The following is a 25,470-nucleotide window of genomic DNA, read 5'->3' on the forward strand; positions in this document are numbered from 1 at the left end:
CGGTGTTGATTAAAATAAAAAGGAAATAGCTTCGTCTGTGGAAAATCTGTAGGTGGAAGTATCCAGGCGTTGTCTCAATATAGGTACATACTTTTTCTCCCTCCTGTCGTGTAAATGACAAATCGATCGACAGCGCAATTCGCAGGTGGAAAGTTATTCATGGAAAAGACACGTTTCGCTTGTTACCGCTCCGTCGAGTTGCGCGACTCGCGACAGCGGCGTTACGTAAAGGATCTTGCTAATCGTTCGTAAAAAGTGTAAAATATGCGGACGTGATCTTAGGCGAGCATTAAATTTATATCCCCGTCCCGTAATCGACGGCAATGCTTTCGATTTTAATTCAGCCCGTATGCCGTACGAAAATGTGTACAGCGGTGCGATTTTTTTCGCTTTCCTATATCTTTTACATTCTCCCTATTAAGTATCTGTCTCTCTAGTATTTATTACCACCGTCTGGGTAAACAGTGAAAAACATGGAAATTTTTATGGTTCATAATCCGCTTGTAAAATACGAATATGTTATTCCTCGCTAATTTATGTGACGAATATTTTTAACTCGTTTCGTATGCGGAAACTCGCTGCATGAAAACAAAAACAGAATGAAAAAAGATAAGTTAAAGAATCGAGACAAATTGATTGGAATTTTTTTTATAGTCGATGAAAAATGTATAGAATGTTAAGAGAGGGAAAGGATTAACGTTACGCTGCAAGGTTGGAATAACGTTAAGCCGGGGGAAGGCTCTGTGACCACGCTTCCAAGGCTCTGACAAGATAACTGCGTTTAAAACGCGGATGACTCTCCCTAGGGGCTGTTCCCATGACCGAAAGAATTCGAGCCGACAGTAATTAAGGAGGTATCCTCGGGCCATTCTGAGAAACCGTAGTCCCCTTGCAACCTAAACCAGCCACGTATACGAGGGTAATATTTTTCTGTGTCTAATGCATGGACCAGGAAGGATTAATGTGGGTAGGGTTTAAGGACAGGGATGCTAGTAATTTTCGTTGTAAAACGCTTGGAATGGCTCTTGAGTGGAGTGTTTAGGATATTGGGATGCTGGAATGCTGGTTCTGTGGAATATTGGATACTAGGACACTGGGTAATGGTGTACCAGACAAATGGAATATCCAGATGAGATACAAGGAGTGTTGGGGGTTGTTGAAAAGTTGAAGCACCAGAATATTAGATTGTGGTTATCCTCGATTTCATTTTGGCACATTTCATTCCACGAGTACCAGGTGCGCAATAAGTTGGCAGTAAATCAGACGAGGTGGAGTGTACGCAAGGGAAGGATGCAGGATGAAGAAGAACGTTCAGGGCGCAATAAAAATGGCAAGGCTGAAGAAGGGTTCTATAGGGCTAGCGGGGGGACAGCCAGGGAAAAAGAAAGTGAAGAGACTGTTGCGCAGCGAAGGCAGAGGGAAAGGGAGAGAGGGCATGCGCAAAAGAAAGTGAAAGAGGATTGATGAGAAGGTAACCGCAAGAAAGAGCATCAAGCCAACACAATGGCCACGAGCAAACGCACGCGGCAGCGTCAAGCAAACATTAACTGAATATTACCATAATAATTACTTTCGAAAAAAAGTCGTCCATCCTCGAACCACACCTTTAACCAATAAAAATTATTTTTAAAACCGTTCACGGCTCGAAGAATCCGCAGGAAGAGTCCACTTCGACAAGAAACGAAAATAACCAAGGAAGCAGCAAGCAAGGGGGACGAAGACACGCACTAGTCCGAACCGTGCTCACAATGGGACCCAACACGAATCGATTTCCAGTCTCGATGGAGGGACCCCGCGACGGATAAACGAAAGGGATCGAAATCGAAGGGTACAATCAAAGATGGAGGAGGAATCTCTGGAGGAAGGACAGAACGGAGGCAGGATCAAAGGAGCGAAACGACGAAAGAGAAAGAGAGAGATGGAGAGAGAGAGAGACCAAGAAGAAGATAAAGAGAGATGGAGGGGTCAGTGACCGAGGCGAAACTTGCTAGACCGTGAGTCCCGCAGATGTGAAATGAAACCAGACGGCACATACGTTGCTCGTGTGCTGATCATTTCACGTTAGACGCCGTTCCGGCACGAAGAACCGCTTGTATGAGCCTGTCCACACCTTGGACTCACGCTTCTGGCTGTCTGTGAACACTTAATGACACTTCATCCCCGATGTTTCTCTTATGTAGCACGTGGCTAGATCACGTCGAGCCAGGATATACCGTCGTAGAGGGTATTTTGGGCTGGGATGGATGGTAGGGTAAGTTGAACAATGTTTAGGTACGTCTGAGGGGATTAGTGTTTGCTTAGGAGCTGGTTTTAGGATGTTTGGATAGTTCTAATTGTAATCCCCTATTTCATGGTGTTTGCTTCACTTAGCATCTGGTTTCAGAGGATGTCATTCAAGAACCAAAGTGGAAGTATATCAATGTACGATAGTTTCGATTGAATCATCCTGTACAATCGAATTCCTAACTTCGATTCGCGTCGCGATAGGATCTGCCCTACTGGTTGCACCATCCGGCAAAAGGACCAACAGAGTTCGCGACGTTACACCAATCACGCGTCGGTGAAAAGTGATGGAAAATACTTTGTTTTTGTATCTTTCGCGCGTGTACGATTAAAACGCGTGCTCGTTGCTTGGTAAAAAAAAGTTTCGGTGAAAGTGCAGACCGGGGAACGTGTGACTTGCATTTCTTAGCAATTATCGTGAAAGGGACCGGGAATCGGGGCAAGTGTGTCGCAGGTTGTACACTTAGTAGTAAAAACAATTGGGACGACCGTCTGTGATAACCCTCTCTTTACGATCACGATTAAACGAGAATCCGGTAAACAATTTTTAATTGGAACGGCCACGCGTTATCAGCGGGCGTATTAATGCCGCGGGAATAATTAAAACGGGGACACGGGTGGCAAAGATCAGGAGAACAGTTGCGAGGAAATTTTCTGCGTATGTTTGCGCATAAATTAATGCGTCCAACATACAACTGTTTATTTCTAGTCTAGACTCGACATCATTCCAATTCCATATCTATCGAGTTCTTAAAAAATGTTTCATATTTTTTTTTTAGGAAATCGATGAGTCACTTAGCAATTGTAGGATGACCTGTAGACCTTACGTAGGAAGAGTGACTTAATATTGGTCATGAGTCACGATCGGTTTTACGGTGGTATAATTATCGTAGGAACTCGTCCCCTTCCGGTATTCTACGGTGTATCCGGTATAGAATGTCCTCCTGAAGTGTTATACGGTTTATTGTATTCAAATTAACGGTTAGAGGCTTGAACTAAATTTTATACGTAAAATTTACGCTGCTGGGTTCATAAAAAGAGCTTTTAAGAGGTTATTAAAAATTGAGATGGAAGTTAGTATGATAATTTCTGGACGTTTCCGCAGCCTCCTCGCGCGTGAACGCCTCGTTCTATAAACAATCGATATTAATGACCGAGGGGGTTCATAAATATTCGGTTTTTAAGTTAACCATGGTTTTATATCGATGACCTCGTATGCATTTCCCAGGTTTCTCTTTTTAGCACCCGCCAGAGAAAGCAGTACAGGATGCTTCAAAATATTGGTCACACCTTTTCGAATATACAAGATGATCCAAATATAAAAGCATCTGAAGATTACACTGCTACCTCGGACTGAAACGAAAATTCTGTAGAGTGTTTCAGAGTCTCGATCATGGACACGCGAATAGTTGTACAGGCTGTTTCAAAGAGTAGAGAGTTTCAAAATTAAACGAGGAAAAGGAAGGAAGCATAAAACATTTCTACGAGTGGATATAAATGTCCAGTGCTCTGAAACGTTCTGTACACGCCCTTCTGTCCCATTTTACACCCACCGTGGCAGTTTTCCGGCATTTATGATTCTGTCAGAGTAGTTCCCTCGCGAGTATCACAGCGTAACTACTCTCGAACCGATCAGTGGGCCATCAACATAGCGAAACGATCGTAAAACCGAAAGGACGCGGCCCCAACCTCTTTCTAACCGACATCCTCCACTTTGCACGGCTTCAACCTAGGTTACCCATCCACCAGCTCTACGCTATTCAATACCGTTTCATATCGCATTCGAGGTGAATTACACTCGTCGCACGCAACCCCTAAAACGTTTACGCGATTCCACATTTTTGAATGATCCTGTGCGGCCATAAATCCCAATTTATTGCGAGATATACGATCGTGAACGACTCGAGACGTCTATCGATTTTTTGCTAGTGGACCAGAATTCCTGAGGGGACTCCTTAAGAGGAGGTTATCGTAAGTTGACCAATGCAACGTCCGTGGATCGTTGCATTACAATCGAGGAATTCGTGGTCAGCGGCTAGAATCTCGTTCCATCATTATGGACGGCTCGTCATTACGATAGCTGAGTTATTCCTCTCGTCGTGACGTATCCTCTGGCAATTGTCGAAGGTTTTTTTCGATCAACCTTGCGCCTCGCAGCGCCGTACAAGGTACATCTGGACTTAAACCACCGATACAGCGTTGCCTTGCGTCTCGCGGTTCGCCATTTTCGTTTCCCTTGAATTAGAACGCGCCGCGTAAAAGAAAATGGAGGACAATAAAGATTACGCGGTCGATTGTTAGGTTTGGTTACGCAAGCGGTTCGCTCGCGAGAGAAACAAAACCGCGGGAAGTAACCGAGCGCGCTCAATATTTCTCGTCTTAACCGCTTAATCACGAGAGGTTGCTTACAAAATTGACGAAAAGACGTAAATTGCACCCTCTTTTTTTTTCTTATCGTACCGCTTAAATACTTACGCTTGCGTAAAAAAATGACGCGCTATCTATAGAGATATAAATCCGCCGTTGGGTGACGCGTTAATGTCGAGGTAAACAAGGCTCGTAAAATTTCGAGGATATTTTCCGCGCTGAAAATAAAGAAGGCGATGGAACGGGTATTAATTATGTCCTCTGGGAGATAAGTTTCGCGTTTAGTGGTCCCCCAGGGGGGGGTTACGCGAATTTCTGGCGTCCGCTGTTGCGCGTCGCGCGCAACCAAACCGCTTTATCGGCGTCCCGATGCTGCGACATTAAAGCGGCACGGGTCTCGATTTATGTCCCGGCATTATGGCAGTTTCTGGCATTAACATTGATAAGGTAGACACGCTCGTTAGCCTGGCACGTATTTTACGGGAAAGAAACGAAACATCTTTATTAACGAGGTAACCGATGTATTCGCCTAATGAAACGTTTCAGCTATTCTCGTTACAATGCGCGACGACTTTCAAGTAGGAAGGCGCGAGCCTCGCGTTCTCGCTTGATAATGGATTTCCTGATTCAAATGATCCGGCTCTATTAAACGCTTAGTCGAGTGAAAACAAGCACGATCGGTCGGACGCAAGAGTCGACGAGCCTGAAATCCACTGGCGACAATTTTCATTTTCTCTGTCCCTCTCTTTTCCTCTCTCTTTTTCTCTCTCTCTTTCCTCCTCTGGTTTGCGAGTCTGCTCGAGTCGGGCCGCATAGCGGTTTCCCTACGGCATCGTTTACAACTGGCGACATGCACATTCTTGGCAGGACTGCGGAATGTGGATCGAAGGCACGCGAACGACAGCTCGCAAAAGGACATTCTTGATCGTGACCGTGCACACACGCGGTGCACCGCGAAAGATCCCGGTGTTTCGTCATCGTTTAAGGAATCGCACGAGTGCCACGGATGAGACGCTTATCCGCTTTTACCGTTAAAGCATATACCGTACCAATGGTCGTTCCTCGTATTCCGGTCCTGAATCGTCATGATTAGGTCTCTTGGTACATTTCTATCAGTTCTTAGGCCTGTCTAAACTTAAGTTGAAGCATTCAGCTCGAATCTGTCACATTGTTGCATTACGTGTAATGGGGATCTTATTTGCCACTAAATCCCTTTAAGGCTAATGGTTTTAGGGCACAGTGAATAGCTCGAGACAAACAAAATTATGGCCTCTTGTATGGTAAAACTATTTTTAGGTTCAGCCAGAGCTAGCCACACGGTGTGATTCAGAGAATCTACATTCTGATCAATCTGCTCACCTTGTAAACAAGCCTATAAAAGCCACAGTCCGACTACTTTCATTAATGTCAGGTGGTGATCAAGTACATCATAACAAAGTGATCACCTTGATCAAAGCCGGATCGTGATCGAATCTCTCTTCGAAACGCGTTGGGATCATTTCCATCAAAGTCAACTCGCTGGGCAATTCTGGCCACAGTCAGATTGCAACTTCGCAACCAGTTCCGTGGGTTCACCCCGCCACCCTCGACCAACCTGGTACCCTTTTCCTCGAGCGTCGAGTTGGCTTAGAAAACCAGTAACCGATTTTCATCTCGACATGCACGATTCGCGAGTAGACGGAACCAGTCACTAAACTATTAAACGGTCGCATCGACGGGTTGCGGGGCTCGTTTTTGCCCCGCTTAAAGGCTAACGCCGTAGCGGTTCGCATTGTAGCGACGCTAACGTGCAACCAAACGAGTCGTTAGCCGCCGAGTTGCAGCGTGGCGGTCGATGCAGTGAACGTAGGAGTCGCATTCCACGCTAAATGCATTAAGAATGCCCAGTCCCATTCCATTGGCTTCACGGAGACCGTGGACCCCGCTGTTTATTGCAACCCCGGCGGAATTAATTTCCACGAACGTTTCCATTACCGCTCCTCTCTTAATTCCCTCGCGTACCACCGCGAGCGAAATTGAGTGTTGAAGTGAAAACGGCGAGACTTATTAATTTCACAAGCCGAGGAAATCTAAGAAATTCCTTTCGCAACTAACTCGTGTACGCGCCAGCTCGATTAACCCAGCCCAACCTACGCGCACCGCGGTTACCATAATTGAGAATTCGAAAAAATATTATACAAATCGGTTTTCTACTCCATTTCTTTCGCATTTTTCGATACAACATCCACCCTCGTCCGCTAACCTGGCTCGTTTCCGAACACAGTTACCCACATATTTAATCCGACTCTGTGTCTCTGCTTTATTTGTAAGCAAATAAACCTGTTTTTTTTTTATTTAAAAATGCGCGAGATAACATTCCTTGAATATTCAGGTGAACGCGGCGACTGATAACGGTGCGCGTAATTAAGCGAAATGAATGAACGGATAATAGGATAGGTGTCTCTAAGAACCTCGACTTATATTCGAGCAGGATGCTCGTGGTAACCTGTTTAGCAAGAAAACGATGCTGCGGAGTTATCAGGGATGATGCTTGGGATTAGTCGATTGATATTCATTACTGGACCGCGGAAACTAGTTCACCGTGTAAGGTTTAACAGTTTCACAGAAGATGTTGACTCACATATTTGCCCCATCTAAGATGACTGCAATGGAACGGTCGTTCGACAACTCAGTCGACGAATATTTCCATCGAAGGTTCTCTCGATTCTTCTTGGTTCGATCGAACCCGAGGAGGAACAAAAAACGAGCCGAAAAAAGTAAGAAGAAAACAGAAAGAGAGAGAGAGAGAGAGAGGAAGGCAAGGAGAAAAAAAGAAGAACAGAAGAATATTAGCCGTTTCGTTGGCCAGCGGACTGGTATACTCTCGAGAGCTGACACCCCGTGGCCTACAACAAAAAGTAATCGCCCGATGGAACGAGCATACCGGTTATTTAACGCCGTCGCCTTTATACCGGCTTATTGCTCGCTCGTCTCGTTGCACGAGTTTTAACTGTGCAACCCCACCTTTTCGCTGGATGTAACAGTACCGTATTCCCGGTCTTACTATGCAGCATTGAGGCTCATTCATTATTCATACGTCGATACTGCTGGCCGCTTATAACGTGATCGTATGCAGTTTGGCTGGAAATTCGACGGTCGATCCACGCGTGGCCCGGTTAACGGGCATACCGACCGAGAGCTAAGGCGAAACACCGGCGCGAGGATAATCGCCACGGTCTCTGAATGACCGTTCAAAACGACGCTGTACGCTAGTCGCGGTTGTTGCCTCCTTCGATTCATTGCTGAACGGCTACCAGTTCGAGCCACGACGAAGTCGGGGAGTGGTTCGAAATGCGTTAAGTGAAATGATCTGTATCGCTGGCAGGGGCCTCGTAATATCGTAAGATGGAGTTTGTTATGGAGAACGCAGAGGGTCTAAAAGTGGAGTGTTCCAGGAAAACGAGTCGTTAATCTCCCGTTTTATATTACCTTCTTGGGGGATGGGTCTTAGAGCAAGCCTAGAAGCAGTCAGAAATGGAAGAAATCTTTTCAGCTAAGATTAGTCTACAGTTATTTTAACTAGTTTGTACCAAGATGTTAGAATAGTATAAGGGAGTACGTATGTCGTGTTACTCTCTATGACTGCGTGTTATCCAATCATCCTTCATCGATCCTGATCTCGCGGAACGCCTTTACAGAGATCGGTAGTCTGATGATACATTAGGTGGAAAAAATGATAAACAGGATGGTTGCGCGGCTAACGCTGGTATCGTGGATCATTATGCAAATCCGCGGATCTGTTATTATCAAGCGATCGCGTCGATCGTTACATATACGACACGCGTGCTACCGCGTGGTGTACAAATTATGCGACAGGAAACTGCGTATTTGCCTTCCGTTGTGTTGCACAATGTAATGCGAACGTTTGTTTAGTCACCTCAGGCTAATCGTTCCGCGATGATTGATTCTAACGCCCGGTTCGTATCATTCTTCGGGGTGCACGCTCGTTCGCCACTTTAGTAATTAGGTGAAACACGTAACGGTTCGATAATCGCGCTCAAACTAATGGATTACTTCCGTACGGAGATGAGAATAATCGTGGACGGCGTCTGGTGCTCTCTGATTTACACCAGAGTTCTCTCTTTCTATACATTAATAATAATAACATGCTTCTCTGTTAACACCTTCGTGATATCTATCTTAAATTCAATCGTTCTTGTTTCAAAGAGAAACAGAGATTTAGAAGTGTCAATTTCGAGTTCTTAAATGTTCCAAATGTATGCAGGTAGGCGCATTACCGACCGATCGGGAAGTGAATGACCTGATGCACCGACGCGAGTGCAATGTGCAGTTTCGTGCATACTTGTGCAATGTTTTTTTCTCTCTTTCTTTTATGGACTGTTCCACGTTTCTGCAAATTGGATTTTATTTTCAGGATAAGCTTTATTTTTACGTCGACTGGTGTTTATCTACCGTCGATGACTCTTTTTTTTCTCTTGGCGCACATACTTCACATTTTTGGGATTCCACGAGATATGAGCCGCACAAAAAGGAAAGGATTTTCATTTCCTAACGGCCTTGATGGCCCGGTACAAGTGATCAGACGGCATTCCAACAATCGCGGGAACGTAGCGCACTGGATGCGCACCTCGATTAAGTATAATAACGTGGCAGAGCTATTGGTTTATTGTTCATCGTTCATAATGTTCAAACGGACGTGTCGAAGGAATCAATGAAGTTGTAAGTTCTTGCCGGAGAACGGCTACAGCTATCGCAAAAGATCGACACGGTTGCACCATTTAGAGAAATCATTTTATTACTACTACATTTGACAACATAAATTCTATTACGTGTATTCTAGGCGACTACGACAAGAAACCGTAAGAATTTAGGTCTATGACACGTACAGTTGCCATCTAATATAGTTGCGCGCAAAAACAGTCGGTAAAGTAGGTGAATACCGTATCCAATGTGATGTATTCCAACAATACAATGTTGGTCTCCTACATTAGACATCAGAATTATTCCGAATCATTATTATTCATGATGTTGTTATTCCAACATCGCCATAGTTATGCATTTCGTAAGCTGCTAACTGTCTACAAAAATAGAAATCGCGCGAATAACATATCATTCCATGCTTATCTCACATCTTACCCGTGCAATTCCATTTAAAGTGGCCACGTATCTCGCGCTGGCCCCGCAAATACTGTTCGGTTATCGCGGCAAGAAACGTCCGATCGTCTAAATCCAATGCGTTCGGTTCGAAAAGGTTACGACAACCAGAAGTGGATGACCCGGCTTCTTATTTTCAATAAGCGCATTATCATAATACGTCGCGCTCAAGGCCGACTAGCAGTTGTTACTTTTCACATGACGCAACCCGGCTGCATGTTCGTTTTATCATAGCAAGATGCTCGTGTGGTGTACAGGCGCCTATTAAGGCCCACTGTTTACGCAATACACACGATGCCAACAGGCCAGCGTGCATTCCGCTCTTTTACTTGTTCGTGCGCGCGCTCGCGCGGCCGCGTACACACGCGCGCGGTGGAATGCGAATATCATTGTGCCAGAAGTCCACCGATCCCTTCTCATAAATTCTGCGAGTGCATTTACACGGGTTGCATTCACCTGTGATCCAAGAATCGGAATCTTTCGAGAAGAGTTTAGAAAGTAAAATTTCGTACCGCGTCGCAGGAGAGGGAGTCAACTGTATTTTTTTTATCGCTTCCAGGTTCGTCTGGAAAGTATAGGCGCGGAAGACATAGTGGACGGGAATCCGAGGTTGATATTGGGTCTGATCTGGACCATCATCCTGAGATTCCAAATCCAGGAGATCGAGATCGACGTGGACGAAGAGAACGATAGCAGCGAGAAGAAATCAGCCAAAGATGCTCTCCTACTCTGGTGCCAGAGGAAGACCAACGGGTATCCTGGTGTCAACATCCAGGACTTCACTGGTAAATTCAACGGCCCCCGATTATCCTGCACCTTCCATCCGTCACGTTATCCATATCGACTTACAAGTTACCATATCGACGTGTAAATTGCAGGATCCTGGAGAAGTGGTCTTGGGTTCAACGCCCTTATTCATGCCCACAGACCAGATCTGGTCAACTGGTCGGAATTGCAGCAGAACAAAAATATCGACAATCTTAATTACGCGTTCGATGTGGCCAATTCGGAACTTGGGATACCCCGGTTGTTGGACGCGGAGGACGTTGACACTGCCCGGCCTGACGAGAAATCTATCATCACCTATGTCGCATCCTACTATCACACTTTCGCCAGGATGAAGAACGAGATTAAGAGCGGTAAAAGAATTGCAAATGTAAGCAAGATTCGTATATGTCTATTAACTTTTTTTTATCAACCATTGAAATATATTTATCTATACCACTAAACGTTTTTAATGTTTCCAGATCGTGGGACAAATGATGGATGCTGACAAAATGAAAATCCACTACGAGAAGCTTACAACCGACCTGTTAGAATGGATCAAGATGAAAATAGAAGTCCTGGAAAACAGGAACTTCCCGAATTCCCTGGAGGGCATTCAACGGGAGCTACTGGCTTTCAAACAGTACAGAACGGTGGAGAAACCGCCAAAGTACAAAGAACGATCAGAAATAGAAGCTCTGTACTTTCACATAAACACCCAATTGAAGTCTCTGAATCAGCCTGCGTTCACTCCCCAAGAGGGCCAGCTGGTGCACGATATCGAGAGGAATTGGGTAGAATTGGAACGAGCCGAGCATCGTCGAGAAGTCGCCCTTAGAACGGAGCTTTTAAGACAAGAGAGACTGGAACAACTGAACTACAAGTTCGAAAGGAAGAGCGTATTGAGAGAAGGCTATCTGAAGGAAATGATCCAAGTCTTGACGGACCCTAGATACGGCAGCAACTTGGCTCAAGTCGATGCTACAGTGAAGAAACACGAGGCAATCAGCGCGGATATCTTAGCTCGCGAGGAACGTTTCCATGATTTGACCAACATGTCGGAAGAATTAGTTAGAGAGAACTATCACGGCTTGGAAAGGGTACAAATTAGGGAACAGGAAGTATTGCAGAGGTGGAAGGAGCTTCTAGCCCTCTTGGACCATCACAAATCGAACCTAGTTGCTTTAAGTTCCCTTATGAGTCTCATGCGAGAGATCGACACGACATTAGCTACCATCCAAGAGCTACAATTGAACTTCCAAAGCACAGACGTTGGTCCGCATCTTCTGGGAGTCGAAGACCTACTGCAGAAGCACAGTTTACAGGAATTGCAAGTGACCGCTCTTGGTGAGACTCAAAGGAGACTGGGTAGACAGGCAGCCCAACATTTGACGCTACCTCAAAGCAAAGAGGTTCCTCTGTTGCAACAAAAACTGGAGATGTTGAACCGAGCTTACGACGACCTTGTCGAGTACAGCAAGGAGCGCAAGGCTCGCCTGGAAGACGCCAGAAACTTCTTCCATTTCCTGCAGGACCACGAGGACGAAGAATCTTGGCTGATCGAGAAGCAGCGTATCTGCAAGGCTGGGATATCAGCCAAGGATCTGCGTGCTGTGATTTCATTGCAACAGAAGCACAAAGCTCTGCAGGACGAGATGAAAGTGCGCAGGCCCAAGTCTGAACAGCTCTGCGATGCTGGCAGGAAGTTGATCGCCGACGGTCATCCTTCGGCATTAGAGATTCAGAATCGTATAGACTCTTTGCAAGAACATTGGAAAGTCTTAGAAGAGCTAGCGGCCTTAAGGAAGAAACAGTTGGATGACGCAGCGGAAGCTTTCCAGTTCTATGCGGATGCGAACGAGGCGGATTCATGGATGAACGAGAAGATGGCGCTAGTAGCTTCTGAAGATTACGGAGTGGATGAACCCAGTGCCCAAGCGCTTTTACAAAGACACAAGGATCTCGAAGGAGAGTTGAATGCCTACAAGGGAGATGTGCAATCATTGAACATGCAAGCTGAGAAGCTTATCAAGTCTGGAATATCCACGTTGGAACTGTCTGCTGATCCTGAGCCTGTTGCGGAGTTGGAGCAAGAGGAATGGAGTAAGTCTTTGATCTTAGATGAAACAGACTTTATAGCGGAATTTTAATAAACATTTGTTTCTTGTTCCAGGTAAAGAAATAAGGCTGGTTCCTCAGGACGAGTGGGTCGACGAAGTGGTAGAGAGACTGGAACCCAAGGCAGTCCTTGAAGACAGAGTGGTGCCTCAAGTAAAAAGTTTATATCCGTTTAGTGGCCAGGGCATGCACATGGTAAAGGGTGAAGTGATGTTCCTCTTGAGCAAAACGAATCCCGACTGGTGGAGCGTAAGAAAAGCGGACGGCACCGATGGCTTCGTGCCAGCTAACTACGTTCGCGAGATAGAGCCCAAAGTCATACAGGTGCAAGTGAGGCGGCCTGAAAAAGTCAAGGTAATACAGAGAGTGAAGAAAACGAAGATGGTGAAACAGTTAGTTCCTGTTAGAAGAGTAAAGTCTATAAAATCGACGGTGAAACCAGTTAAGAGGAAAACAGCCTCTGACGGAGACAGCGTGGAGAAGCGTCAGAAGAAGATCAACGACACTTATAGCGAGCTTCAGGAGCTGGCATTGAAGCGTCACGCGCTGTTAGAGGATGCTATAAGACTCTACGGCTTCTATCGCGAGTGTGACGACTTCGAGAAGTGGATCAAAGACAAAGAAAAGATGCTGAGGGCCGATGATCCGCGGGATAACGTTGAGACTGCTAAAAGAAAGTATGAGAAGTTCCTCACTGACCTCTCAGCGTCTGGGAAACGAGTGGAAGCTATCGATGCCGCCGTTGACGAGTTCGTTAGACAAGGACACAGTCAGTTGGACAAAGTTAAGGCCAGACAGAGGCACATCCATCAACTTTGGGACCATTTGAACTGGTTGAAGACGCAGAAGGAGAAGAGTCTGGAGGGAGCTTCTAGTGTAGAATTGTTCAACAGAACTTGCGACGAGGCTCACGATTGGATGCTGGAGAAGATCACACAGTTGGACACAGCAGAACTTGGACCAGACTTGAAGACGGTCCAGGCCTTGCAGAGAAGGCATCAACACTTGGAGAGAGAGTTAGCACCTGTTGAGGAAAAAGTATGAGTTCTTTAACTTTTTACACTTAATTTTGATTATAGATAATCACTTAAATTCTTTTTATCGCGTAGGTACGAAAAGTGAATCTACTGGCAAACAGCGTGAAGAGTTCCTATCCTCACGAGTTGAACAACGTGAACGCCAGGCAAAACGAAATCAAGGAACTCTGGAATCAAGTCCAGACGAAAGCCAAGGAACGCAGATCTAGATTGGAGGATGCAGTTGGCCAGCAAATTTTCATGAACAGTTCGAAGAATTTGATTAATTGGGCCGCGGATATGCAAGAGACGATGAAAGTTGAAGAGCCTGTTAGGGATGTTGCCACGGCTGAACAACTTAAGAAGCACCATATGGAGCTTGGAGAAGATATACGAACCCACGAAGACGAGTAAGCATTCAAATTAGGAACAGGATACTTTGTAACGAAAAATTGAATATCTAGACAGAGGTGTAAATAGAACACATTTTATTCCTCCAGATTTCGAGAAGTCGAAGAACTTGGAAATCAATTGCTATATCGTAATCCGTCACTGGTAGATGTTAGCGAACGTTTAGATAAATTGCATGGTTTATATCAGGCTGTAACGTCAGATTGGTTAGCAAAGCAAGCCTGGCTTCAGCAATGTCTCGAATTACAACAGTTTAATCGCGAAGCTGACCAGATTGAGGCCACTACTAGCTCTCACGAAGCGTTCCTAGAATTTACAGACTTGGGAGAGTCACTGGATGATGTTGAAGCTTTGTTGAAACAGCACGAGAAGTTCGAGAACACTCTCCACGCGCAAGATGATCGGTTAAAAGCTTTCAGCGATACGGCAGATAAGTTAATCGCTCAGAAACATTATGACAAAGACTAGTAAGTTTTTTCTTTTATATTGCATAACCTTTTTTTTAATACCACAGAGCAAAAAATAGGTAAACATTATTTACAGCATTAATGAAAGGAGAAATCAGGTCTTGGCTCGAAGAAACCAAGTCAAGGACGCGGCTCAACGTCGCCAAGCAGCTCTGAAAGCTTCAGAACACTATCAACAGTTCTCAGCTGAAGTGGACGATCTGAGAGATTGGTTGGGTGACAAGATGAAGACAGCGTCCGACGAAAGTTATCGGGATTTGAATAATCTGGAACGAAAGCTTCAAAAGCACGAAGCGTTTGAAAGAGAATTGAGAGCTAACGAAGGACAATTGCGAGCCGTGAACAAGACGGGAAAAGCTTTGATATCCGAAGAGAACTACAGGTCAGACGATGTAGGAAAAACTTTGAAAGAATTGAACGATCAATGGGACCAATTGGTAGCGTTGTCTTTGGAGAAGGGTCGCAGGTTGAGGCAAGCTGCCTGCCAACATGGCTACAATAGAACGATGGAAGATGCTAGATTGAAACTAGAAGAAATAGAGAACTGTTTGCAGAGCAAACAAGTAGGTGTCGATCTGAGAAGTTGCAAGGAGTTGCTGAAGAAACATCAGTCGCTTGAGAGTGATATGTGCCAGTGGGAACAGAAAGTAGACGATCTGGTTGCTATGGGTCAAGAAATGGCTCACGAAGGCCACTTTGATGCCGCGAACATATTGAAGTCTAGCCAAGCAACGCAGAGAAAGTACGTTACATAAATGATACAACGTATGTATTGCATCTTCTAAAAATGGTATACTAAAATCAATTTTCTTCATTTCCTTAAATAGGTTCCGTAGTTTGAAGGAACCAGCCAAGAGAAGACGAGAAGCACTGGAAGAAAGCTTACGCTTCCACAAGTTTGGCTTTGAATTGGACGCTGAGTTGCAATGGATTAAAGATCATCTTCCTCAAGCGTCCTCTACAACACTTGGACAAAATCTTCACCAAGCTCAGATGTTGCATAAAAAACATAAGAAGCTGGAAGCGGAAATTGCTGGGCATCAGCCAATGATAGACAAAACTTTGGCTTCTGGACAGACCCTGATCGATCAAGCCCACCCGGAAAAGAAAAAGGTAAAGATTCAAATAATTTGAACAAATTTCCTGGATGAAACAAGCATATACGTCTTTGCAATTGTTCACTGAACTAAACAATGTACGCAATGAATTAGAAATAAAAGTGTATAATTTTTGCACAGTTGGGACTGTTACAAGAATATTGGGTCCGTAGAGGTAAGGTCGGCACAGATGCATGGATTAGCGTTGTTGCGATTAAAAAGTAACAATATATGGATTAATATGGTTAAATAATAAATAGTGAGAGACTAATTTTTTAATGTGCAGTTTCAATAAGAAAGCAGGACATTTTTCCGGCATGCATGTGCTTGTCCTACATGATTTCTCATAAGATTAAAGGATATATTTTTTATACCATGTATTATTTCTTATCAATGAACTGAGGATATTTATGGGAAATTTAACTATCCTTCTATTTTCCTAATATATTTTTAATGACACCTAATGTGCATAAATATCAACAGTTTTATTGTCACGCTGTATTTTACCGTAGACTATCCTATATTTGTACATACATATTAACAAGATTTTATTTTATTTTATACAGCTATTAAAAATTGATGTGCAAAATAATAACATATTTCTTAGCGTATACTCTGATCTATTTTAATTCAATTAAAATTGCATTAATAAATTTGATTTGTACACAGATACGGGAATTATGCGACGTACTGGACGATGCGTGGAGGGACTTGCAGGAAAAGGCTGGACAACGAAGCAAGGCCCTAGACTTGTCCCTAAAAGCGCAGGAATTTTTCTTCGAGGCAGGGGAAGTTGAAAGTTGGTTAAATGAAAAGAACGACGTTCTCAGTTCGACTGATTATGGCAGAGACCGTGATGCTGCCACGAAATTGTTAACGAAACACAAGGTATACTGAATCGAACGTTACTAACTGTTGGATTATTGTTAAACTTAGTATGACATTATTTCAACGAATGTATTCAACATCTTAGGCGGTAGAATTGGAGCTTGATACTTATAATGGTATCGTAACGGAGATGGGACACACAGCGGCCACAATGATCAACGCGAAACACCCCGACAGCAAAGCAATAGCGAATAAACAGCAAGCCATCACTCAACAAATGAGAGCGCTGCAAAGATTAGCAACAGTAAGACAGCAACGCCTGATGGAGAGTATGTATCGTCACGAGTACTTCTTAGAGAGCCGAGAATTGGAACAGTGGATCAAGGAACAAGAACAAGCGGCCGCCTCTGAAGACTACGGTCAAGACTACGAGCATTTGTTAATATTGCAAGCTAAATTCAATGACTTTAAGCATAGAATAGAGGCTGGTTCCGAGAGATTTAATCAGTGCGAAGAATTGGCCAGGAAGTTGATCGCAAACGAGAGCCCATATATTCAAGATATCGAGAAACGTCAGGAACAGTTAGGGTAAGATTTACGTGAGGCTATATGTTATGACTTCATTCAGATTATGTACATAATGTGGACTGTATGAATACTGTATGATAAGTCAATTGGAATCTATAGTTTCACTAAATGCATGTCCACTCTATGGAATTTAGTAAAGACACTAGCACTATTTCTGACATCGAATAGTTAATCTAGCTCTATAATAGATGGAATAATGGTAGTAGGGAAAAGGGAATGATTATATCGGTGTCGGGTTACTAACAGTATTTTTGTACATATATTTAACGCAGACCAGACGACGACGACCCCGTAAGGGAAGTGCAGAAACAGCATGCTCTCATCGAGTAAGTAGATATTGGTGGCTTTTGCATTGTTCAACTTATAATTTGGTAGAGGAAATGTGAAGTTTTTAAGAACGTAACAAAGTGCATGAAAGATATTTTTACCGCAGAAAAATATCGGAAGCTTCACTTTTACTCTACCAAGAAAATATGTACATATTTAAGCATGTTTCGTAGAGATATATTAGAAAAAGATTAATCACTAAAAATATCAATGAAAATATTAACCGAGTAAAATTATTAATGATCTCAATTATTAATTAGAGAATCCTGGCAACACCTTCTTGGCTTAATTCGAAACCGCGAGCAAAGGTTACAAGCGGCTGGAGAAATCCACAGATTCCATCGAGACGTGGCTGAAGCATTATCTCGTATTCAAGAGAAAGAAGCGGCTCTGCCAGAAGATCTTGGACGCGACTTAAACTCTGTGCTCGCATTAATTAGACGCCACGAAGGCTTCGAGAACGATCTTGTCGCATTGGAGGCTCAGCTTCAAGTTTTAGTCGAGGATGCGTCCAGGTTGCAAGCACATTACCCAGGAAACAATGCTGTACACATTGATCAGCAACAGAAGATTGTTGTCGCTCAGTGGGAAGAGTTGAAAGAGAGGTCTGCTCATAGGAGAGACCAGCTGCAAGCAAGTTGCGATTTGCAACGATTTTTAACCCAGGTAATTTTTTGGACGTAGGACGATCTACGTGACACGAAACATTCTATAATGAAATACGATTCTAGGTTAGAGATTTGATGAATTGGGCAGCTGGTCTTCGTGCCGCTATGTCAACGGAAGATAAAGTGAGGGATGCAGCGAGCGCACAGATTTTGAAGGCGGAGCACGAAGCTCTGAAAGGAGAAATCGAGGCAAGAGAGGATAGCTTTAGTTCTGTTCTCGATTTAGGTGAAGCCATGGTTCAAACTGGTCATTATGCAGCCTTAGTAAGTTTACTTCTTCTACTTTACATTTGATTGGCTAGAATAAAATTTAACTCTCTATGCTTCACGCGTAGGAGGTAGAAGAGAAATGCAATCAGTTGTTAGATGAGAGACAAAAGTTGCACACCGCCTGGCAGCAGAAGAAAGTCCACTTGGATCAATTAATAGACCTGCACTTCTTCCTGCGGGATGCCAAACAACTGGACAACTTGTCTACAACCCAAGAAGCTGCGTTGAGCGGTGATAACTTCGGAGATTCTGTCGAAGAAGTGGACGCGCAAATGAAGAAGCACAACGAATTCGAGAAGTTGCTCGTGACTCAAGAAGAGAAGTTGATAGCGTTACAAGAACATGGGGACAAACTTCTAGATCAGAACCACTTCGACTCGCCTACAATTGCAAGGAGACTGAACGAAGTTATCCAAAGGCGGGGAAGAATCAAAACCCTGTGTGACGCGCGTCGTGGAAGACTAGAAGCTGGTTTGTTGCACGCTCAGTTCGTTAGAGACGTTGCGGAAGCTGAGTCTTGGATCGGAGAGAAGCAAAAGAAGCTCGAAGCAGAGGCGTCTAAAGGGGAGGTATCCAGTTTGGAGGACAAGATCAAGAAACTGCAGAAACACCAAGCGTTCCAAGCCGAACTGGCGGCTAACCAGGGCAGAATCAAAGAGATCAAGGCCAAAGGAGAGACTCTTCTCAAACAGAAGCACCCAGCAAGCACTGAGATTCTTCAGCAACTGGAACATCTTCACGCATCTTGGAAGAAACTATTATTGGAGTCCGAGAATCGCGGCAGAGGTTTAGAAGAGGCTCAGGATATCCTCGAATTCAACAACCAAGTAGAGAAGATCGAGGCCTGGATAAGGGACAAAGAGATGATGATCCAGGCTGGCGACACTGGAAAAGATTACGAGCATTGGGTGAGTCTCCAGAGGAAGCTCGACGATGTGGACAGTGACATGCGAGTAGACGACTCTAGGATAAAAACGATCAACGCTTTGGCCGACAAATTGATCAAACAAGGCAGGGACAACGAGTCGAAGGCTATCCAACAACGTCGTGACAACTTTAACAGCAAATGGAAAGGCCTGCAGGGAGCGTTGAACGCTTACAGAGAAACTTTAGCTTGTGCTTTGGAGATTCACTTATTTAACAGGGACATCGATGACACGAGTCAACGAGTCATAGAAAAATCGGTCGCAATGAACACGTCGGACGTTGGCAAGGATCTGCCTGCTGTCGATCATTTACTAAGAAAACAAGATGCGATGGAAAGAGACATGACTGCTATAGAGGGTAAATTGGAGGAACACAAAGCAGAGGCCAGACAATTGTCTTTAGAATATCCAGATAAGGCCCCACAAATAAATGGAATATTGTCAGAGCTGCAGTCCAATTGGGATGATTTACAACGACTTACTCAGCATCGTCGCGAAGCATTGAACAGAGCCTACACGCTGCACAAGTTCCAAGCTGATCTACACGAACTAGAACTTTGGGTAGCCGACACGATTAAACGCATGGACGAGTCTGAACCGCCAACCACGATATCCGAAGCCGAGGCCTTATTGGAACTTCATCAAGAAAGAAAGGCAGAGATTGATGGCAGACAGGACACATTTAAAGCCTTGAAAGAGCACGGACAGAAGCTTCTGGCTATCAACGAAGACGTTAAGGGTAATTTGGAGCACTTAGAGGAGCTTAGGCAAGGATTGGTCAACGCTTGGGAGACCAGAAGACAGAAACTGACACAGGCGCATCAGTTGCAACTGTTTAAGGAGCAGGCTGATCAGGCGGATAGTTGGCTGGCTACGAAAGAGGCGTTCCTCAATAACGATGACCTTGGTGAATCTTTATCTGGCGTGGAGACACTGCTACGCAAGCACGAGGAATTCGAGAAGATGTTGGTCTCCCAGTTGGGACGCATCGATGAACTGGAGAAGTTTGCCAACGATATTTTGTCGGAAGAACACTCGGACGCGAACGTTATCAAGCAACGGTTGGCGTTAGTCTGCGCTAGGAGAGACAGATTACAAAATAGCGCCAGAGCAAGGAGGAAGAAGCTGTTGGAGAGCCATCATTTGCATCAGTTCCTTAGGAATATATATGAAGTCGAAGGTTGGCTTCATCAGAAGCAACAAGTCGCCAGTGACGAGAACTATAGGGACTCGTCGAACTTACAGAGCAAGATTCAGAAGCACGCCGCGTTTGAAGGTGAAATGATGGCGAACAAAGGAAGAGTGGCAGCAGTAGTGAACGAAGGTAAATTAATATTGTACTATTTCTTTTTTAAATCGTTATTTTCTTTCACTGTGTTTTAATGATTCTTTTTATCAGGCGAGGCACTGATCGAAGAGAATCATTACGCCTCGGACAGTATCCAAGAACGTTTAGACGAGCTGGAGGCAGAATGGCGCCTGCTCCAAGAGACCAGCGAGCTCAAGAAGACTAGATTAAACGACGCGTATCAAGCGCTGCTCTTTGGGCGAACTTTAGACGAATTCGAGGCGTGGATGGACGAGGTAGAAACCCAATTGCAATCGGAAGATCACGGGAAAGATCTGGCCAGTGTGGCCAACCTGTTGAAGAGGCACACAAATTTGGAAAACGATGTGCTAGGCCACAACGACGCTTGCGAATTGATTAAAGAGACAGCAGCCACTTACCAAAAATCGAATCATTTCATGTGCGACGAGATACAGGACAGAGCGACGGTCACGATAAATCGATACCACAGTCTGCAAGAACCGATGCAGATAAGGAGAGACAACTTAGAAGATGCCAAGTTGTTGCATCAGTTCGCGAGGGACGTCGAAGATGAGATGCACTGGCTGTCAGAAAAGGAGCCCTTGGCTGCAAGCAGCGATTTGGGAAGCTCTTTGACGACCGTGCAACGGTTGCAGAAGAAACATCAAGCTCTAGAGGCGGAGTTAATTTCAAGGGAACCTGTGGTAGCATCTCTGGTCAATAAGGCCACGGTTATGTTGAGGAGCGGTCATTTCGCTGCGGACAAGATCGAGAAATTGTCACAGGAGTTGCAGGATAAGCTGTCGCATCTTCGAGATCTGGCTAGCGTCAGGAAATTACGTTTGCTGGATGCTGTCGAATCGCAAATGGTAATTTTTAATTCCTCGTTAAGTTAATAAATTATATTAGGTCCATCTAGATAATAATTTTATAACTGTTCACTGTTTTTAGTTCTACGCAGAGGCAGCAGAGGCTGAACAATGGATAAAGGAGAAACTTCCACTATTGACTAGCACAGACTACGGAAAAGACGAAGACTCTGTACAGTCGTTGTTGAAGAAACTCGAGGAGATAGAGCGAGATTTGTTCGGTTTCGAGAACACCATAACAAACCTGATGAAACTTTCAGGCGGATTAATAGACAGGCATCATTTCGACAGCAAGAACATCACGCAGAAGCAAACGGAGATCGAGCAGAAGTTCAAGGAGCTACAAAAATTAAAGGATAACCGATTCCAACGGCTACGCGAGAGCGAGAAGTTCTTCAAGTTCATCAGAATGGCTGACGAAGTCATCGAATGGATTGGAGACCAAACAACTGTATGTTTTTTTTCTTTTTATATTTATACATATTTCATAAATCATTCGCGTGAATGGAAAACTATAAAGGTAAATTTTATTCAAGGTTGCCGCCTCAGAGGATTACGGTCGCGATGTGGAGCACGTTGAACTTCTCATTCAGACGTTCGACAATTTCTTGCATGGTTTAACGACCAGCGATAGTCGAGTGTCAGCTGTTCTCGACGAGGGTCAAAAGCTGATACAAGAAAATAATCCGGAGAAGGCGAAAATATTGATGAAGATCGACGAGACCAAACAACAGTGGGAAGATCTACGGGAATTAGCGAATGCGCGGCAGGATGCGCTTACAGGTGCGAAACAGGTGCACATGTTCGACAGAACTGCGGACGAGACTATATCCTGGATACAGGAAAAGGAAACCGCCCTCAGTTCCGACGGCTATGGACACGATTTGGAAACGATTCAAACTTTGGTCAGGAAGCACCAAGGATTCGAAACAGACCTGGGTGCTGTGAAGGAACAGGTACTTTATTAAGACTTTTTATCATGAGCAATTAATTATAATTAACTATGAAAAGCGACTAGTATGTGGAGACACTTGTGACGACTGAAAAATATTTGTTACCAGGTTGAACAGTTGATGCTGGAGGCGTCCAGATTAATCGACCTGTTCCCAGATGCCAGGGTACACATAGACGTGAAGCACCAAGAAGCTGAGACAGCCTGGAACGAACTACTGGATAAAGCAGCCCAAAGAAGAAGCAAACTGGCACAGGCGGAACAGCTGCAGGCATATCTGGGTGAATACAGGGGCTTAATGTCCTGGATAAACGAGATGGTTGCCAAAGTAACCGCGCCTGAGTTGGCTCGCGATGTGCCAGGTGCTGAAGCATTGATCCTGCGGCACAACGAGTACAAAGCGGAGATCGAAACTCGCAACGAAGCCTTCGACAAGTTCTACAGAACTGGTCAAGGCTTGATAGAGGAAGGTCATTTTCTGGCGAAGGAAATCGAAGACAAGATATCCGTTCTTCAGCACAGACAACAATTCCTGAAGGACACCTGGGAGCAGAGACGGCACATCTACGAGCAAAATCTGGATACCCAATTGTTCAAGCGAGAAGCAGAGACGCTAGAGAACTGGATTGTCAGCAGGGAACCCATGTTGCACGATGGAAAGCTGGGCGAAAGTATTTCGCAAGTCGAGGAGCTTATTCGAAAGCACGAGGACTTCGAGAAGACGATCGAGGCGCAAGAGGAGAGGTTCAGCGCGCTTAGACGCATAACGATGTTGGAACAAGCGTTCCAGAAACAACAGGAGGCAGAAATGGCCGCCAGACAGGCGGAAAAAGAGAGGATAGAGCGTGCTCGCCTGGAAGAAAGGAAACGTAAGGAGGTGCAAAGGATAACTGAAGAAAGGAAGCGCGAGGAGGAACGAAGACGACTACTAGATAGTCCTCACCGTACTATGCATGTTGACGAAGTCAATGGAACCTCCGAAGAGCACGATTCTATCAATAAACTCTCGCCCATAAAGACATCGACGATGCCAGAAAACCTAGATTCGATTCCATCGCAGAAAGCACATGGATTATCCCATGTGTTTGGCGAGAAACTAAGAAGAACGACGCCTGACATTAAGAGGGCGGAGAGCATGAAGGTGGACACGAAGAAACCGAAGAGGACGCCCAGTTTTACCACCAGAAGAAGAACTCAGAGCTTCAGGAAGCTTCAAAGGATGGAGAACATGGACGCTCTGCCGCCAGTAGAGATTCAAGGCGTGCTGGAGAGAAAGCACGAACTGCAAAGTGCTGGGAAAAAAGCGGCTGTACGATCGTGGAAACAGTACTACACTGTATTGTGCGGGCAACTTCTGTGCTTCTTCAAAGACATGGAAGATTTCTCATTGAGTAAAGCAGCCACCGCTCCGATCACCATTTTCAACGCCATCTGCGAGAAAGCGGACGACTACACCAAGAAGAAGAACGTGTTTAGATTGAAGTGTACAGACGGATCGGAATTTTTGTTCCTGGCGCCGAGTCAGCAAGAAATGGAGGATTGGGTCAACAAAATATCGTTCCACGCTAAGCTACCTCCGAGTCTGCAATTGTTGAGTTACGACGACTCGCAGAAGGAGAGTTTGGCGAGATTGCAGAGCGATGCGATGGATCAAGGCGACGACAACGTCTCAACTGGCAGCAGTCATGCCTCGACCCCTGAGATGGAGAGGAAGAACTCTGTAATCAAACGTGACATATCGAACCAACATTCTCCGAGCAGCGTGCAGATCGAGTTCCTCCAGATGCACAGGCAGAATCAACAGAAACGGGATCCCCATAATAATACAGAGTTCTTAGCTTCCCAAAGGATGGAATCACCCCAGATGGCGACGGAGTACTTGCATAGACCGCAGCCATCGGTGCTTCAACAACAGCTGATACAACAGGAGCAAATGGCCAGTCAGAGGGAACAGCAGTATCAACAGAATTCGGGAGAGAAACCGCCTATTCCTCCTAGGGGAGCACCACCACCCATTCCAATGCGATCTCCCAGTTCAGAAGCTATTCCACAATACAGACGCGATGGTATGCTGATTCGATAATCCTTTGTCTGAACGTAATTCTATAATTTTGATCTGACATTACAGAAATAGAACAAGTACAAGGAAGACCAGGTTTCTACCACCAACGTAGTGCAACGTTGAATCACAATGGCTCTAGCCAGTACTCGTCTAATGCAACCTGGCACAGGCCAAGTAGCATGGATCTTAGTGGGCAACACCAAGGTATTTAAAAAGAAAAACTCGTTGGTCACACGTTGTGTATGCGTAGAAGATCCCCTGTTTCATTGGACGTCGTTGTTTTGTAGAATTAGCACCCCCCTTGCCATCAAGTGCCCCTCCACCAACTAGAATGGCTCAGTGGAGTGCTCCTCACGATCCTGGTTAGTCGTTGCTTATTGTTTCGTCTCGTAAATCAGTCTTGCACATTCTGTTCGTCTTTCCAACTGCGTGTTTCTGTCAATCCTGATTTGCATTCCTAATTATTGGCATGTATCATTTGAGCCCATTCGAAAAACAGCGTTCGCTATGAAATATTTATATAATTGTTAAGGAACTGTTCCTAAAACGGATGAATACTGCTTTCTGTTCCAGCTTATGGAAATGTGTCCGTAACTACGAGACGAGAGGTAATTAAATTCTCATGCAATTCGAGTTCTAGACGATCATTCTTAATTCTTCAGAAAATATCGTATAGTTCGACGTTTCTAACTTATTCGTACTTGTTGTAGGGTTTGCAGCCAAATAATTCCTTCACAGGCAGACCAGTGTCTTTGCCGCCGTACGTAGCACCTCCTGCTGTCCCACAAACCCCACAGAACCTCACGGTAGTAGACGGTAGAAGAGCCAGCGAAAGTGGGTCAGAGAGTGAACACAGTGTAGGGGGTGGTAGTCGCAAAGATCGCGATTACAAGAGAACCTCTGTTTTGAGCAACCTGTTCGGAAGGCGCAAGAAGCCTCAATCGTAACTCCATTGATCAAAAATGTTACGCTCACTTATGCGAGCATGGAGGC

The 25,470-nt window shown here is 44.8% G+C and overlaps 1 protein-coding gene across 4 annotated transcripts in view; it reads left to right on the forward strand.

Annotated features, from left to right (window-relative positions):
- The window catches only part of Kst (spectrin beta chain, non-erythrocytic 5 kst), a 40,948-nt gene extending 15,478 nt beyond the window's left edge, over positions 1-25,470 (forward strand). For 2 of the 4 annotated variants that reach the window (XM_076905546.1, XM_076905543.1), the window contains exons 4-25: positions 10,364-10,589; positions 10,683-10,960; positions 11,052-12,672; positions 12,743-13,725; positions 13,797-14,113; positions 14,204-14,581; positions 14,658-15,323; positions 15,409-15,694; positions 16,348-16,566; positions 16,652-17,094; positions 17,367-17,420; positions 17,682-18,087; positions 18,153-18,353; positions 18,425-20,609; positions 20,685-21,463; positions 21,546-21,914; positions 22,000-22,419; positions 22,525-24,481; positions 24,544-24,681; positions 24,765-24,839; positions 25,051-25,085; positions 25,188-25,470. In XM_076905546.1, the coding sequence (XP_076761661.1) occupies positions 10,364-10,589; positions 10,683-10,960; positions 11,052-12,672; positions 12,743-13,725; positions 13,797-14,113; positions 14,204-14,581; positions 14,658-15,323; positions 15,409-15,694; positions 16,348-16,566; positions 16,652-17,094; positions 17,367-17,420; positions 17,682-18,087; positions 18,153-18,353; positions 18,425-20,609; positions 20,685-21,463; positions 21,546-21,914; positions 22,000-22,419; positions 22,525-24,481; positions 24,544-24,681; positions 24,765-24,839; positions 25,051-25,085; positions 25,188-25,424 (12,273 nt within the window). In that variant the 3' untranslated portion in view covers positions 25,425-25,470. The remainder of the gene's footprint in view (positions 1-10,363; positions 10,590-10,682; positions 10,961-11,051; positions 12,673-12,742; positions 13,726-13,796; positions 14,114-14,203; positions 14,582-14,657; positions 15,324-15,408; positions 15,695-16,347; positions 16,567-16,651; positions 17,095-17,366; positions 17,421-17,681; positions 18,088-18,152; positions 18,354-18,424; positions 20,610-20,684; positions 21,464-21,545; positions 21,915-21,999; positions 22,420-22,524; positions 24,482-24,543; positions 24,682-24,764; positions 24,840-25,050; positions 25,086-25,187) is intronic. The other 2 variants (XM_076905545.1, XM_076905544.1) reach the window with 2 other exon arrangements.

Source organism: Xylocopa sonorina, chromosome 12 (assembly GCF_050948175.1).
Source record: "Xylocopa sonorina isolate GNS202 chromosome 12, iyXylSono1_principal, whole genome shotgun sequence".
NCBI lineage: Eukaryota > Metazoa > Arthropoda > Insecta > Hymenoptera > Apidae > Xylocopa > Xylocopa sonorina.